Source organism: Mycteria americana, chromosome 4, assembly GCF_035582795.1.
Source record: "Mycteria americana isolate JAX WOST 10 ecotype Jacksonville Zoo and Gardens chromosome 4, USCA_MyAme_1.0, whole genome shotgun sequence".
Lineage (NCBI taxonomy): Eukaryota > Metazoa > Chordata > Aves > Ciconiiformes > Ciconiidae > Mycteria > Mycteria americana.
In genome coordinates, this window is record NC_134368.1 from 20,101,844 (window position 1) to 20,119,302 (window position 17,459).

Sequence of the window (17,459 nt, forward strand, 5' to 3'; positions counted from 1 at the left end):
CCAAACTCTTCATTGGTATAGATTTGCCAATGGCTTTATACCAAGGATGAATCTGGTACACAATAACATAGATGTATCAGTGTCTGTGTGTATATGCACATTTTTATATAGTAGTGTCACTCGTACTCTTCTTTCCCCTCCATCTTCCCTCCTCACCCTCACTCTCCTGGGTATGTGCAACTGTTTTACTTCAGGTAGGTTTTTCTTAAAGTCTTGGTTTATATTTTCCCTTCTCTTTGGCATCAATTTCCATCTAATTTTCTTTGTTTGGTTGCATTTTTAAAAGTTATTAGCTGATTGAAGAAATTAAAAATCTTCTTGTCCTCGCTAAAAAGCCCTGCTGCCTTTTCAGGGCTCCTGAGGAGCTGTGCACACAGGCTACTCAGGAAAGTTAAATATTAATTAATCAGTAAGGTGGAATAGTTAAAATTAATTCAGTCTCTGTTGAGACCCTCTCATTCAGAATTAAAATAGACTTTGGTTTAATTTCCTTGAGAAATGAATTATGTTAAATTAAAATAAGGTCACTTCAGTTCTGATTCTTCTGAAATGTAGCAGTTTTACTTAATTTGAATAAATCTGCACATGAAGACAATTCCTTAGATTTCTCTTATATTGTAGTTCCTTTCCTGAACTGATAATGGAAGAAGTTTACAAAAGTTGTGTTAGGCTGCAGTATAGCAATTCGAGAGCAGCTTATCACTGCTGTTTAATATTTGTTTGTCTGGAAACAAACATACGATATTTTGGGGTAACTGACTAAATGTATATAATCATTAGACTCACATTTACAGTATTTAAGTAATTTCATATGTATTCTCTACAGAAAGTTCTACAGATTTTACTGTCAAGGATTCCAGAGGCATCATTGCTAGTGAATTAGGCAGTCAGAGTACTGACCATGCCTGACATAAGAGATGCCTGAATATGAGCGCATTTAAAACTAGTGAGTGAACACGAAGAAAGTTTGTTTAAAAGGGAGTTGGTTTAAAAGCGGGTGTACTTATACATTTTGAATATATAATATATTTTTATAAATGTAAAAATCATAACTTTTCCATAATCCAGGATAATCTAAATCTTCAACATTAGCAGTTACTGTACGTACTCTACTTGATTAAAAACGAGCTTCAATTTTTCTGCTCCAAGCTGGATGCACCTGAGTGCATGTGTCAGTACCACATTCCACCAGCAACTCTGCTCTCTCAAGTGCTGCAGAAACCAGAGCCCCCGCCTCACGTCATCTCCTTGTCCCAAAGGACTCAGCTGAGGAGAAAATCTGACCTGGGGTTTTTAAGAAATTCTCCAACTAACGTAATGAAATGTAGCCGTTAGACTGAAGAACCTACAGACAAACTTTTGAGGAGTAAATGACATAAAAGCCTAATTCCTGTTTTCAGAGTTGACTAAGGAATCTCCCTTCTAGTGACCTTTACAAATATTACCATAAATCAAATATAAATGATCAGCTGTCACTTATTTTTCCTGAAATTAACTGAAGTTTACCATGGCTGTACACAGAAAAGCCTGCATGTCACAAATGCTAAATGCTGTTTGATTTTAATCACATGCCTCATAAAAGGGATTTAAAGAATAACAAACCTGCCAATAAAAAGCAGACTAATGGAGACACAAAATTTAGTACCTCATTTCAGATTTATTCAATTTCCTAAATTAATGAAGTATGGGTGCTGATGAAAATAGACTTTTTTCCCCTATCCCAGACACTTTTAATTTATATTTAAATTTAATTACATTGCCTAGATGGGCACTCTATAAAATGTTCAAGAGGCTAAATCAAAGTATTACCAGTTTTAAAAGCCATAGAACCTATGTGACACCCCCCCCCCATAATACTGTATATGCTTATTTTCAGATGATGTATTCTGAAGACACAGTAATGACAAAACTTCATTTATAAAATTATGGTATCAATATTATTTGGAATAGAACTTCAAATGCAGAATTAACGACACATTAGAGTTCAATACAGGGTCCCTAAGAATACCTGCCATAGCTTTAAAAAGATGTTTGGAAAACAAAATCTTCTTTAATTTCTTGCAGTTTTTTGGTGGAGTGATCCCCATATAAAGGTCAAAGTGTACACATACTTTCACCATACTACAGACTTCAGTAAAAAATACAAAGAGGTAAATCGGTACTGAAAAACCAGAATCTAAAAGTAGTATCTTAGTCAATGTTTGGAGAACCAGCTGATCTAATCTGGACAGCTTTTTGCAGTGGAAAGTTCAGGAGTTCAATTCCAGATAGTTGTTGGTTTGTTGTTTGTTTTTTTTTAAATTACTTCAAAGTAAGTATTTCAATTTTGGAATTGAAAGAGGTATTAAAGTGAATTGCGTTGTCTTCCCTGACAGGCTGTCATTACGAAGAGACAAGAGACAAATTAAGAGTTCGGTGCCACACTAAGTGTGTCACTCTATTTAGTCAATATGTAAACAAATTCAGAGACACATAAAAATCTGCAAGTAGAACTTAAATGAATTGGGTTATACACAGAAACGATAAATGTTAAAAATACATATAGTCTGAAAACACCTTAAAGCAAGTAAAGGCCACCACACTGGGAAAGAGAACAGAGGTGTGTGACGACTGGCGTCACTATGTTATTGCACATAAAGTTGGCTTTTGCCATGGCCACAAATCGGTGTTAAGTTTTATCAGTTCTATCGCTTCTATTTGGCTGTACCAGAGCCAGTCACATAGAGTAATGAGTTAAAGACTGCAGTGCTGTTAGCACGTAGTTCAGTGCCCATGTAATTCCAAGGCAACATTTTACTGCCATTTTCCAGAATGTCTATCTACTTTATATCCAAACATGGTACAAATTGACCATCATCTACCTCTAATATTCTTACAGAATTCAAAAATTAAACTATTAAATGGGGAAAATATTTTTTGTTAATGCAGATTCACATTCAAGATAGCCCTTGCGGACTGTTTGTTAAATAGGAACATGTGGTTATCCCAGTTTTGAAGAGTTTTGCCATTCATGAAACTAAAAGTTAAATTACGTACTATTACCACAGTCATCTAAAAGCATATGCATATATTGTCATATTTGAGTGAATAAAATTGTCAGGGTTTCTCATTTTTATTCCTAGCTTGCATCTTTCACTTAACAGCCACAAATAACACTATGAAACAGATCAAAAAATACAGGGGGTTTCATTATATGTTTTAATACCTTCATTTGAATGATCATTTATTGACACTGCTACTGATAGGATGAGTCCACCTTCCCTAGTTATCCCTGCTTTAGCTGTTACATACTCCTCTTTTCTTCCATCAGTAAGTTTCTAATCCCTTTTCAGGACATTAAAGAGCAAAATTGCCTGAGGGGCTAGGAAAATATTTAGACTTAAGGCTAGTCTTGTTGATTTGCATTAGGTCTTCAAACATAATCATTCATACTCTCATTCATAGTCAACACTATGACAACAGAGCAAGAGCATTATTTTCACTCGGGGAGGGGGGGGGGGAATATATATATATATATTAGGTCCTAGAACTTATTCTAAGGCTATTCCATATGTGAAGCCTAACAAACCCAAGATATTAAAAAAAAGCACATGCATTGATTCTTTTAATTCTACTATCTGAAAAATATGTTTCAACTGACTTCATATTTGGTTTATAACTCCATGCAAACTACCTGTTTTAAACTTCTGGTGATTGGAGGAAGGAGCTCAGGAGAGATGATTTAGTTGAGAACACTTTTTAGGAAGAGGCCAGGATTACAACTGTTGAACTGTGATACTCTACCATCCTTTGAAGCTGTGATATTATCCTAATTGCATAGAAGTTTATTTCAACATAAAAATGTAAGAATGATTGTATTGCTTCAGACTAAGGATCCATCTAGCACAATATCCTGTCTTCAGCAGCAGCTATTTATATGCCCAGAGAAGAGGAGAAGCAGGACAAGCATATTGGATATTTTCCCCTAACACTTTCCTAGCCATGGACTATTTTAATTTCAGGGGATTTCTTACATATACTACAGTTAATCTAGTGAGTGACTCCCAAAAGATTTGTTTTCCAAGTGCTTGCCCAGCTTGTCCCTCTGAACTCATGCAGAACTTTTTGCACTTACAACACCCGTTAGTAAGGAGTTTCACAGCTTTATCAGTGTTAAATGAATGAAAGCCAGGCTTTCATTCCTGACTGGTAATAGTAAGCTCACCACCTATCCATTTAGACATAAAGCTCATTTTGCCCAGCATGCACCACTTCACATTAATCTACATTGAATTTTATCTATTTTATTGTCTTTGAGAATCATTGCACAAAATCTGTCTACAATAGAAAGTCCCTATAAAATGAACAAAAACTCAACAACTGAAAAACAGTCTGTGTATTATAAGGTAGTATTTATTACAGTTTGCATTCAAATTTCTACTCTAAGTATACTCTACTCCTTATTGCTTCTGTACTCCAAGTTACTCTGTACAATGATTCAAGGAAAAGTACACACACAGTTAAGAACTGCAATTTATCGCATAAGGATGAGATAGTCTTAATGCTGCCATTTCCTAACATGTTGTGTGCAAAATTTGGTAACTTTCTAAGAGTTCATTTAAGAGTATTTTTAAATGAAATGTCAAGTGCTGTGTCCTACATACAGCTGAAGTTTTAATATTATCCTTATAAATTATGTCAGTAGTTTGCACTCTTACAAGAATGTTACAGAACGTAGGACTTCCAAAGGAAGATCATTAAGGATGGCTATGGGATGCTTTTCAATGTGTCATTTGTAAGAGAAGCTGAACTGTATCTTTTATTATAATTAAGATTCAGATTTGGAATGAGAGAATAAAAACTCAAGCAATCTTTTCAAAAGAAATGGTATGCAGCATGGTAACTTTGTCCTTTTCCCATTAACATACCACAAGAAATCTTAAGACTTCAAAGAAAACTCTTTTGGAAGGGTCTGGAAAAAAAACCTTTTTGAAATAGGTTATATGATGGAGTTAATGTGTTAAAAAAATGGGATGTCTGACTGAAAAATTTAAACATATTCAGGAGAATATGTTTAAAGATTAGGGTATTGCCTTTAGATCCCCTACTTCAACATATCCTTCTATCCACACAGATTTTTCACTACTGCTTCAGTCTTCTGTGATGTTCAGTCAATCTGCCATATGCAGGATTATAAAATTTGAAGTTGAAACATTTTGCACAACGCTGAGTTTTGCAGATACTGCTTAAAGGAAGAGAGAGGTATGCAAATTGGGGGAAGAAAAGGCAGCCTATCTAGACCCTTTTCTGAAGAAGGGAAAACTTATAATTTGTGACTGATTAGCAGTGATTTATTATCCTAAATTTTCTAATTAATTACATAAAATCTGAGTGATTGTCTACAAAACCGCTGGAAGTTCACAGTAGGTCCGCAACTGCAGCATGGGAGGTATATAGCTAGGACTGATTTTTTGGGTGATCAAAAAAATATTTATAATCTGCTCCAGCTTGAAGCAGAATGTAGCATAAGTACACTAAGTTATGACATTCTCAGCATTTCCCAGAATTTCTTTTAAACTAACTGCTGCTAAGTTCAATACATCTTGGTCTTTTGTCTCAGAGTACTGTCTATAGCATAGTCTACTTCTAAACAAAAAGCCTGTAGAAGGGGTCCTATTTCTTTAAGATAACATAAAAAAAGGTGTTTTCAAAAGCCAGGTACTCAACCACATGATAAACCAAAAATCCTACCAACATTATAAGAGGACTCAGGCAAAACTCAACTGATATATTTGCAAAGAGGACTTAAAAAAAAAAAAAGATTGTTTTTTTCTTGTTTGGTTGTTTTTTTAAGGTATTTTTCTCTCAGTGTCTGATATTTTACATTTAGGAGTCTCAGTCAACTAGTAGGATGAAACCTACTCAAAATCCAACTTTGTAACATTTCTGCATCCACCACACCCTTCCAGAAAAGTGATTTCTCTCTGAGGTAGACTAATACCAAGACTGCACCAGCAAAAGTTATCAATGCTAATCAGGACATTGAGAAAGCATAAAGTACAATGCAGAACTTCAAATGCAATCTTGATTGGTTTCTTTGAAATTAATGACGTGTCTTTCCCTAAGCAGGACATGACAGAGATTTCACCCTTGCACATTAGAACTTGCGCACTTATATATAGAGAGAGAACATTGCACCTCTGTATATGAAAAATATCTGAGACCCTCGAGGTTCAAACTACCTCACAGGCAACAGAGAGAGATGAGGACCTTAAATCTGGAATTCTTTTCCATTTAAAAAAAATGGAAAAAGACTAATCAGGTTGATGAACAATACTGATTTGGTATCAGAAGAAGAAATATTTCAGCGAGACAAAAAAACCCTGCATTTGGAAACACATGAAACCCATATTTTCCCATGAATGTTGACATTTTAGCTTTTTCATGACATCTTCAAGCTACAAGCTCCTTTTAAAATAATTTTATTTTAGATCCTATTTGCATAAAAAGAGGAACATCCTTTTCACCTGCTCTACTTGTCTCATGTTGTTGAGGATTATTTTGATATTTTGATTATTGTTTTCTTTTAATTTATTCTACTTCTCATTTTATTTTACATGTATTTTCAATAGAAGTTAATGGACCATTATTAACCTACATTAAAAAATGGTAATTCATCTTCCCTGGTTGTTAAGGTTCCCTATTAACCCCATGATAAAAAAGCAGCCTTGAATAAAGCTTTCAAATCATTGTTCTTCCTCTGTTTATAGATTTTGTCCAGCAGTCACCTGTAACTGCTACTTCATCTCTGGCTGGAGATTAGCATCATTGTTAGATGTTTAATGATGAGCAAAGTCCTTTTATTACAGCTTGGCTCTATATTTCAGAATTTCATCCTATGAAATCAAAGTAGAGAACTGAAGAAAATGGTAGAAATTCTATGGTTACTTAGAACTGATGAGGAAAATTTTAAAATGTCATCAGGGAGATGGTGCTGAGAACTCATTAGAGTAAAATTTCTTCACTGTGCTTTCTTCATTACACACTGTAGTGTAATTAAGCAGCAAAATTTTTTTATGGATTTATGCAGAGTAAACAGTGCTGTAAATTCTCTTCTCTCAAGAGTCTACCCTGTACTATTTCTCCCCCAAAAATCCTCTCTTTGTGCTACAAGAAAATATTTGAGAAATGAAATTTCATTGCAGCGGACATACATCAGTGCATCACCATCTGAAAATTGTTTCATTATGGCATCAGTGAAAAGAAAATACAGAAGCATTTTTAGGGGGTTCATATAATACAGTCTTGCATGAGAGATATTCCTCTTCTTAAATAGGACAAAGCAAAAGCTTTCTTCTCTTTTACCCTGTTTGAAGTACAGTTTCTGTACAAACAAAACAGTTTGAAGTACAAGGGAAAAAACACATAGAAAACTCCACTGCTGTCTTTTTGTCCACTGCTGCTTTTTAACAAGAATTTATAAATACATTGAGAGAACAAAGCCAGTTCTTTGTTCAGTTGGTAGCATACTCCTGAGTTCTAACACCATTCTTTACCAGAAGACTTGTGATGTGCCATGGTGTGCCCTAAACTCACAGCAAGACGTCCCTGGAGGGAACAGCACGGTGACTGCTCCGTTGTGAGAGCAGGGCAAGAGCACAATTAAGCTGCCTGCTTGATAGGCCTCATTTTCCCACTTAGTCAAATTCACCCTAGAGCAGAGCGAGCTTTGCAGTCACAGCACTAAAATCACCTCATGAAATCATACAAGAATGGAGAAGAGATGAGCATAGCATGTCTCCTGCTTAGGAAGGAGCCCATGACAGCTCAGCACAGGCCACTATGGGAAGAAGTTTGGAAAGGGCTGAAAGAGCAAGCAGTGAGACCCATGGCTGCAGCTCTTGGTGCTCTGGCAAGAAGCAGGATGCCCCAAGCCAGCAGAGTGATGGGGTCCTCCGTCACTGGGTCTGCACACGTGTTTTCATTACAAGGTTTGGAAAAGAAAGGGAACCAAGCAGAGGTCCAAGTGTAAAAGTGCAATGTACTAATGGCTGAATTACCTTAATTACTCACTGTGATAAGTATGGCATTCTACTTGTGATTTTAAAGTTTAAAAAGCCAAACAACTCTTCAAAGATATCTGACAAGCAACTGATCTTTAAATGCATATAAACCCTGTATTAGACAAGGGCAGATGTAACATCCAGATACAAACTACCAAAAGTTCATCTTCTAACGTTTCACACTAGTTTTTCAACATTTGTTGATTTGCCATCTCCCTTGCTTGGGAGATGCTGAGTACTGACAGAAGCCTTGCTTTTCTTAGCTGACTTCAGGAGTGTCTTAGAGCTGGTGCATGGACATCCATGGAACAGTTCTGGGGAACATCAAGTTCACTTGCATGGGACTCGGGGCCCATCATCTAACCAAATAGTCTCTGGTGCTTCTGGTTTGTGAGAATCCCCTGCTAGTATCTCAGAAGGCAAAGATTTACCAAAAAGGCAGAGACTACTGAAAAGATAAGAAGCCTCCATTTTCTATTGCCTAATTGTATTGCCTCTCTGTGGGTTAACAGATCACAGACATCTATCAGCATTTGTAGGCCTTGTTTCAATCAAAATGCTCCAACACATGCTCCACAGCTTTGTTGAGATAGACCCAATTGCACAACTTGCTTTAAAGACCATTTTGCTTATGTAAAGGTGATGGCTTATTTCCACTGCTTTACTTTGTTCAGTTGGATACAGTACAGCAATGTATTTCTTACACTTCTGTTTCTTTTGTAAGGACAGCTGGAAATTATTTATTCCCTTTCATGCTTTCTCATGAATAGCTGCAGTTCTTACATAATTTCCTTTAATCTTCACTTTCAGAAAATACAAAAATATTCCTGTGACTCAGAGGTAGCCTTAACAAGGGAGCGTAGTTTCTCATTCATTTATTTTGCCATGTATTAAGCTAATAAATCTAAGTGAAGCAAAAATCATCATAGGTCTTTTGGAAGGTTACATCAATACAATTAAACATGAAATCAAAACTGAACCAGAATTTAACAACTTGGTTTATTTGTAATTTTTTCCCTTTTCTAGTAAACCTTTATACCATCACAAAGTCCATTAACCAAATGCTTCACATATTCCCATTTCTATTTTCCAAGCTTCTTTTTTATTCAGTTGTCAGTCTTGCACAGTTTACCTAAAGAAGTTTTCAGAGGGCAAAGCCCTGGTTATGAAAAATGTACTCTTGCTAGAAATCCCATCTAAGGGGAAAGATGCAAGGAAGTTTCATTTGATAATTCTTTTCAGTTCATCATATCACTTTCAGTAAAAACTGACTCAGGAAGCATAAAAAAAAAAAAAGCCTTTCTGTAGAGCCACAATTCCTAAAGTCTCTAAAGGAAATAGGTTTGGGGATAGATGCTAAAGGGCCACGTGGATCTGTTTTTCCACATTGTATCACACCAAGCATCTTAGCAAAAGCACAGCTCTATTTGCTGAGGACGTGAAGCACCTCTCATTTTCAAGCTCAGAAATTCAAAAGACTAGAACTAGAGGACTGGAGCTTTTCAATTCCTCAGCCAACCTGTGAGACATCACTGGCCCAACAGGTGTTTGATGGACCCATTAATCAGTGCCTGAACTGCCCAGCCAGCCTTCGGCGCAGCACGGGCAAGCGGCGCAGAGGCAGCAGCCGCGTACCTGCGCTTGCCTGGCTGGGACCTGGAGCAGGACGGGCTTTGACAAACGAGCAGCTCAGGGGTCCTTAGCAGCAACTTGTGTCAGAGACAGGCAGATGCCTGGGGACTGTAACTGCTGCAGCCCTCTGATTTTTTATCCTCCACTGCTTGTCTGCCAAAATCTCTAAGTTCCCCTGAACTTACTTAATTAAGCAGCATGTATTAGAATTGGCAGCATGTATGGAGACTACCTGCTCTGCAGTTTTAAATGCTGTTGCATAAATATTGCCACCTATAAAAAAAAAAAAAGGCAATTTTACAGATTTCTTTTACAAATTCATAAGAATATTCTACCTTCCACTTGGGAAACTGGAAGCAAAATGTCTTATGAATATTCACATTAAATAATCAGTTAACGGTAATTCCAGATCTTTGGCTTCACTGAATAGTTTTTGTGACTTTCCAGTTCTTGTGACCTTGTGATCGCAAACAGAAATTAACCAGCCAAAACAACATGGAGGAAAACAGACTACTAGAAAATAGAAGTAGTAAAATTAATGTTAATAATTCAGGAATATTTCCCTCATTGTTATTCAACTTCAAGGTCTGAAGAGACCATCCGAGAGACAGAGTGACAGTTGTTTCCTACACCTATTTAAACCATCCAGATTTCACGTCACTCATTCATAAAGCTGTGCAGAAAGTGACTACATAGAGAAAGGTACACTAAATTCATTTCAGGATCAATTTTATTAAAGGAGAAAATTTTTTTTGCATTAGAAGTACAATACTTTTTCATCTCTAATAAGTCTTTCTAAGACTGGGAAAATGATCTAATCAATTGTTGAAATAATTTCATTTGCCATATTTAAGATCATTGTGCACAGATTAAATATGAACTGGTTTTAAGTTTCATGCTTTAAATCTGAGAAGAGGAAAAATGCAGTATAATTACATGTAAGAGTTAAAAGCTAATTAGTCTCAATATTCTCTTTCATATAACCTCTTGACTGTAAAAAAAAAAAGTTATTCTGGAATATTTACCTACTATCACTAACTAGACTATTACCTTCTTGTAAAATATTTGAATTAATCTCTAGGTTTTTAAGCATTCATTTTTAAACTTTCCACAGCTTAACTGAAAAAGTTCATAATGGGACAACCCTGATATACTCCTAGTAAGGCTAAGAGTTTTACATTCACAACCCAAAAGCCAGATCCCATCTTCTGCTAACTTTTGTAGAAAGCATCACTCCAAGAGTAAAAATCCCAGTATATCGCCCTGATTTTTAAGAATCATTCCATCAATGCATTCACAACACGTACACCTAAAATTGAAGACTTGAGCTGAAACTTTTTATTATAATAACCATGGAATCCACATCACGCCCTGGAACCTAGAATGAAATTTAAAAATCACCTCATGAATTTGTTGTTGTAGAATGCGCTAGGAAAGGGAACGAGGCAGGAAACTTGTCTAGTGGGACATTCAGTCTCAGTATTTCCCTCTTTTCCTGAACTGGGTCATGAAATGAGGCACCTCCTTCAGGGTGTTTCAATCTATCCGTGACAGAGAGCCAACACAAACCATATGGGATCTCCATGTGGTTGGGACCTATTCTTAGATGCTCTCTGCTGAAGATGAACATCAAGAAGTGGTGTGATGATGATACTTGCTCTTAGGACAGTTACAGATTTCTTTGAGCGATTTCACAGAGTGGAGTTTAAACCTCAGGTCTACTCACTCCCAGATGGATTCCCTCATCACCAGAAAAGAGTTAGGCTCCCTGTTACCACCTCTATCTGGTCGACCTCTGTCTGGCCCTGTGATGTTTATGTACCCTGCTATATGATGGATTAAGAAATGGAGAGGGCTCTTATCCATGCTACTAGATTTTGGAAGTGTGGACATTCTCCTTGGACATGGAGGAGACATCTCAATCCTCTTCAGGCTAAGCAGTCAGCAACACAGATCTTCTCCTTCCCTGGCAGGCAGCCTAACCAATAGGGGTTTATATACCCTGTATTTCCAAAGTTCAGGAGGGGGACATCTAATAAATCTATGTGCCAATAAAGTGAGCAGCCTTGGAAAACATTCATAATAAACTGCTCTCTCAAACAGACTTGGACTTTAGGCATTAGTAGGCAGGTGATCTGCAACAGTCACAGGAATACTGCTGTGAGCCCCTGGATGCCTGTGCTAGTGTCTCCCACACCTTCAGGGAAAAGAAGTCTGTGCTCAGATGATGTCTTCCTATTGGCAGTAGGCTAGAAAATATTTCTGTGCACAAACAGGCAAAATTAAAGACTAAAGATTACCTTCTGGTAATCTGGGTTCTCAAAGAAAGTGCCATCAAAAAGTACATCCCACATTCACATAGATTTATTTTTTTTTAACTAAGAAAAATCTCAAGCCTGTGATCAGTGTTATTTTACACCAATGGCATCAATCTATAGATTAAAAAAATAAAAATCAATCCATAGCTTTATTTACATAAGCCTAGAAGAGTGAGATTCCTTCAGTTTGTTAGAGAAAGAGTACAATTTCCACAGCTAGAGTTGTTGTCCTCTCCCTTCTTTCTTTGGAAATGCACATGCTAACTGGGGATTTGAATCTGTCCAGGAAAACCTAGCGTCCCTTATGACAGGCATTTAATATGAACATGCCTGAAAAGGACATACTTGTGAAAATTTACCACTGAAGTCAATGACAGTTTTGTTTCTATCAATCTCTTTAAGCCTCATACTCTATCACTTGTGACAGTTAAGAAAAACTTCCTAGCTATTGCTCTGAAATTATGTTTTATCCATGTCAAAATAAATTACAACCTATTTCTTGATCTCTCAATGATTTATCTCATTATTTATAATATACAAATTCATGTTGCATCTGAAAACTGAAACATGCTCCTCAATTGCAGCGCTAAGTTCTTTATGACAATGTTTCAAAGAACAGGTACTCCCAACACGCCTCGAGAGGCAGCAGGCAATAGAGTAGGAACTGGTATGACATTTGAGAAACGCTGTCTTCAAGTATTTGAGGGAGTCTGTTTCAGTTGTGGAAACACATCAACTTAATATATGACAGAAATTATGGAAAATAAAAAACCGCTTTGTTTAAAAGACTATTTCTTTTCACTACATTTCACTACGTTTTGCTGTCAATCATAGTAATATGCTGTAAAAAAAAAAATTGGAAGAGATCTGGATGTATTCAGGCAGAGATTGCCTCTTAAAACCCATTGTAAAGATTTATGCAGCATTTACCTTCAAGCAAGGGGGTTGTTTCATTAATATTGGTTACAGCTGAGTTGACTATTAAGCACAAGTCCATGTTTATGTACTATCACAGACAGCTATATGAGATAATTTTTGTTTTAAGTATTGAGATTCACCACAGAACAGGTCCATAATGCTGTAAATGGTTATGAAATGTGAGCAGTAAAACCAGTAGTCAACAGTGACTTCTTAGCTGGGCCTACAGCCAGTAAACTCAGTCTCCCTCCTAGCTCACTTTCTCTTGTTTTCTAATCAATGTAATCACACCAACTGCAGCAGAGCTTGTACCGATCTATAGCGATGTAGATTAAGTATATATTCAACATGCCTACCCATACAGAAAGGAGGAATGGATTAGATTCAGTGCATGTGCTTTCAACAATGTGTAGTTCCAACTTAATATTAAGTATAATTTAAACATTCAAGAACACCTGAAAGAGAAACCAGGGGCCAAATCGTATCAACAGGAAGTTAAATTATATTCAACATTGTGCTCCTTAGTAAACATCTACATTTTGAAAATAATTGGTCACCTGAGTGAGCAGATTGCCTGCATATAAAAAGCTAAATAAGCACACATTTTTGTTTCTGATAGCTATCCTACATTTTTGAATGCTCAAGATAGAAACAGAAATATCTTTAATATACAAGTTGAAGTATAACTTTCTAACAGTTTCAACTAGGCTTCCTCATTCATCTTCATTAATTATAAACTAATTATCAGCATAATGAATTACGCATTAGATTTTGCAGGGGGAACAGTAACTGGTATCGCAACAGTTGAGGTTAATGAGTAGACTGGGCTATGCAAGAACTGAACAGTGGAGCTCTACCTCTCGTAGCGGTTCAATTATTATCACATGATATTGATCTTATTTGTTACATCATTTGAACATGACAAAGTCTATTAACCTAATAATAGTAGTAAGATACTGCTGCCTGGAGTAAAAATGAACTGAAAATTTCCTAGGAAGTGTCTCCATTCTTAAGAGGTCCTAAGAGTGGGGGTTTTTTGCTTGCTTGTTTCTTTTAAGGAAACATGTTTCATACCACTCTACTTGGCTTTCCAGTAATCTAGCATTGAAAATGTGCTTCTTAATTATAAATGAATGAACTTCTTTTAGTAGTAACATAAGAATCAGTATCTACAACAATTCTTGAAAATGGTTTTGAATTGTGAGCTTAGAAAGCTTGTAATACAAATGTCCACCTGAAAAATAACATAGTGTGCATCATTTGATAGATAGGAAAGGAAAAGGTTGGATGACTTTGTGAAGAAGGAGTATTGGTGTTCATTTCTAACATAGCTTTCTTCTTGCATTGTATATTACTTAATTTCCATAGCAACCCACAGGAGCAAGAAGCCAGCATTTCAGAGAAATCTGAATTGATACAAGTCACAAAAGAGAAACCACGATAGACTAGGAATAGTACAGAAAATAAAGTCAGGGAAATTCTGTGTTACCAGACACTCAAAGTTACTAAAAAGGTGTATCAGATTTCCACAAGTTACAAGCATCCTATAAAGTACTGGTTGCCAATGTTTATGCCATGATCTTTATAGCATTATAACCCCAAATCTGATAAATTTCATGCATCAATACTTTAAATTATTACTGAAGAGTCAACTTGCTTTCAAATCTTTCCATCAGTGCCTAAACTGAAAAAAACCACACCAGCAGAAACTTTCAAAATATTTGTAAAATGAATGGCTTTTAATTCTCAATAATCATGTTAGTATAATTGGTTATTATCTGCTGATGCTGGACTTGCACCTCTGCTTGATGATTTTTCCAAGGGAAAAAAAAAATAGTTGAAGTCTAGAAAGAAGCACAGCTATATTTTATCAATACAAAATGACATCATGTAAGCTATCATATTTGTCAGCTGTTGGGAATAGCCACAGAAAATGCTGAATAGTGAGAAAAGTATATTTTCCAAAGTGCTAAGAAGCAAGCTATACTGTCTGTTCAGTCCAGCTTAGAAATCTTATCTAGTACTGTACAATTTGTCCTGTAACAAGGTTACAGAAAAAAAATTACCTAAATAAAGTTGACAGCCGTTTATGTTTCAAATTCTTTAAGGGCAAAAAGCACAAGTGTTATTTAAAGTTTGCAGCAAGATACTGTAACATCATATTGACAGTCTGCAGTTTATTTACATCTTAAGCAAAAACAAGCCTCTGAGAAAAAGAATGTAGTCTGCTTGTCAAAGTAAATCAGTTCACGAAACAGTGGAAATAAAAAGCATGAGATTTATCCTTTATGACCATCGTGGGATTACTCTGCGTTACCTTTAATGTACACGGGTGGACAGGCGAAAGCACGTACACTCACATTCTGATTTGGATTCAGGTGTGTAAATGCTTAAAGAATGTTACACTGTCTAAACACTGTAACATAACACTATATATTGGTTTTATTATGCTCAGCCACAAAACAGTTCACAGATTTCTTTTTTATTATTATTTACAAGAGGAAAGGAATTATAATATAAAGCAATGCCATCACTGTATTAACCTTAGGCAATTTTCCTGATATCATGCTGCACAGCTCGACTACAAAGAAAAACAGTCATTACCTGTGTGAAGAGAACCTGTGATTAGCCTGAGAAGGTACTGGGCAAATTTCAATATTTCACGCTTACACCGCTTCCTACAGCCACTCATCTTAAGCAACAAGGTATTCCTCTGAGAAGAGACAGAAGACTTTGCCAAAAAGAGAACAGTTTCTGCCAGCAAACTTCTGGGGCAGTTCGCAGCCTCGCCTCCTCACAGCCTCGCAAACTCCCTCCGATTTACCTCTGCTGTCTGCAAAAGGCAGCCCCGCGGCAGCCAGCGGCGCGGGGTGCGGGCGCTGCCACAGCACGGCGCAGCCACCGGGGCCCCGCGGCGGCCGGACCCGCCGGCAGCCGCTGCCCGGGCGGCTCCGCGGGCGGCTCCGCGGGCGGCGCAGCCCGGCGGGCGGGGCCGGGCCGCCTGCCCGCCCCGCGCAGGCACACCCCGACACACACACACCCCCGCCGACGCACACACCCCCCCGCCAACACACACCCCCGCCAACACACACAGACCCCCACCAACACCCCCCCCCCAACACACACACCCTCACCAACACACACACCCCCCCACACCAACACACACCCCCCCATCAACACACACACAGACCCCCACCAACACACACAGACCCCCACCAACACACACACCCTCACCAACACACACCCACCCCCACACCAACACACACACCCCCATCAACACACACCCCCCCATCAACACACACACAGACCCCCACCAACACACACACACCCCCACCAACACACACAGACCCACGGCCTCGGGTCCGTCCTCTGTGAATCGGCACACAAGCAGGTGGGGAGCCAGCGAGAGCACGGCACTCTTCGATTTCCATTTTGCTGAGGGGAGGAAAAGAACCCATCCAGCAGCAAAACCCGGACTTGTCAGAAGCACCCCAGTGCCAGGTATTGCGTCTGCTCAAGGTCAGAGTAGAGGACCACCTTGCCCGTGGCTCACCGGCAGGAATGAAATCAAGTGGTGAGCTGGAGAGGATTCCCCACTGCGTTAACTTTGCGCGTCGGCCACAGGGCCTGTGGCCTGCTGAAGGTCATGGAAACCCCAGGCCACTGCGCAAGTGTGCAGACGGAATGAAGCGGCAGGACCCCCAGTGGCACCTCTGTGCAGGGAGCTCCCCCTGCTCTCCCGCTCGCTGACCTGGGACAGGTGGGAGGCTGGCTCTGGCACACTTAACGTCTTGTGGTTAGGATCTTTCCAAGAAAGTCTCGTGAGGAAGCTACATGCATTCCTTACTATTCCCTTATAAATTCATTATTTTCCATCGTGCCTGAGAAGTGTTTCCGATTAATAAAAATGATCTGTTGAAGTCTTTATCCATGACCAAAGAACCCAAAGAATATGTTTTCATTTCCCGTGGAGTGCTTCCCTGTACTATGTAAACACAGAGAACAACTCTATTGCATTAGATGGTGATGCACTATGTAATGCCTAATACAGTTAAAAGAAGACAAAGAACCCATTAAGGAAAAGCTTAACAGAAGAAAATCACTGTCTGATCTAATTTTAATGACAGCATTGACCATAAAACATTTTGGTGAATGCCTTTAAAAAATTATAATAAACACAAATGCACATCTTCAAGCTATTCTTTGTATTACACACTGAGCAGAGATAAATGCGTTATAGACACAATACATCAAAGCATTATCAAAGTTGCAGTCAGATGACATAGTTTCTGTGTCTGCTATCTAAAACACAAGTCTTATGCTTCCAGCGAGGCTACACAGTTAATGGAAAGAACCAAAATGAAATAACTCCCAGAAGCCCCCGCTTTAGCGTAGCAAAGGGTTGAGCCTGAGAAGGAGCTGGGCAAATTACAGTATTTCGTGTTTACACCACTTCCTACAGCCACTCATCTTAAGCGGTAACTATTTTCTGTGTCTTTTCAGAAAAACTTTGCCAAGAAGAGTTTGACAAAAAAAACCCGCAACAAAA

The 17,459-nt window shown here is 38.0% G+C and overlaps 1 protein-coding gene across 1 annotated transcript in view; it reads right to left on the bottom strand.

Moving 5' to 3' along the window:
• The window catches only part of KCNIP4 (potassium voltage-gated channel interacting protein 4), a 360,997-nt gene extending 345,395 nt beyond the window's left edge, over positions 1–15,602 (bottom strand). The window contains exon 1 of the mRNA XM_075499184.1: positions 15,515–15,602. Within this exon, the coding sequence (XP_075355299.1) occupies positions 15,515–15,602 (88 nt within the window). The remainder of the gene's footprint in view (positions 1–15,514) is intronic.
• Positions 15,603–17,459: the final 1,857 nt, after the last annotated feature.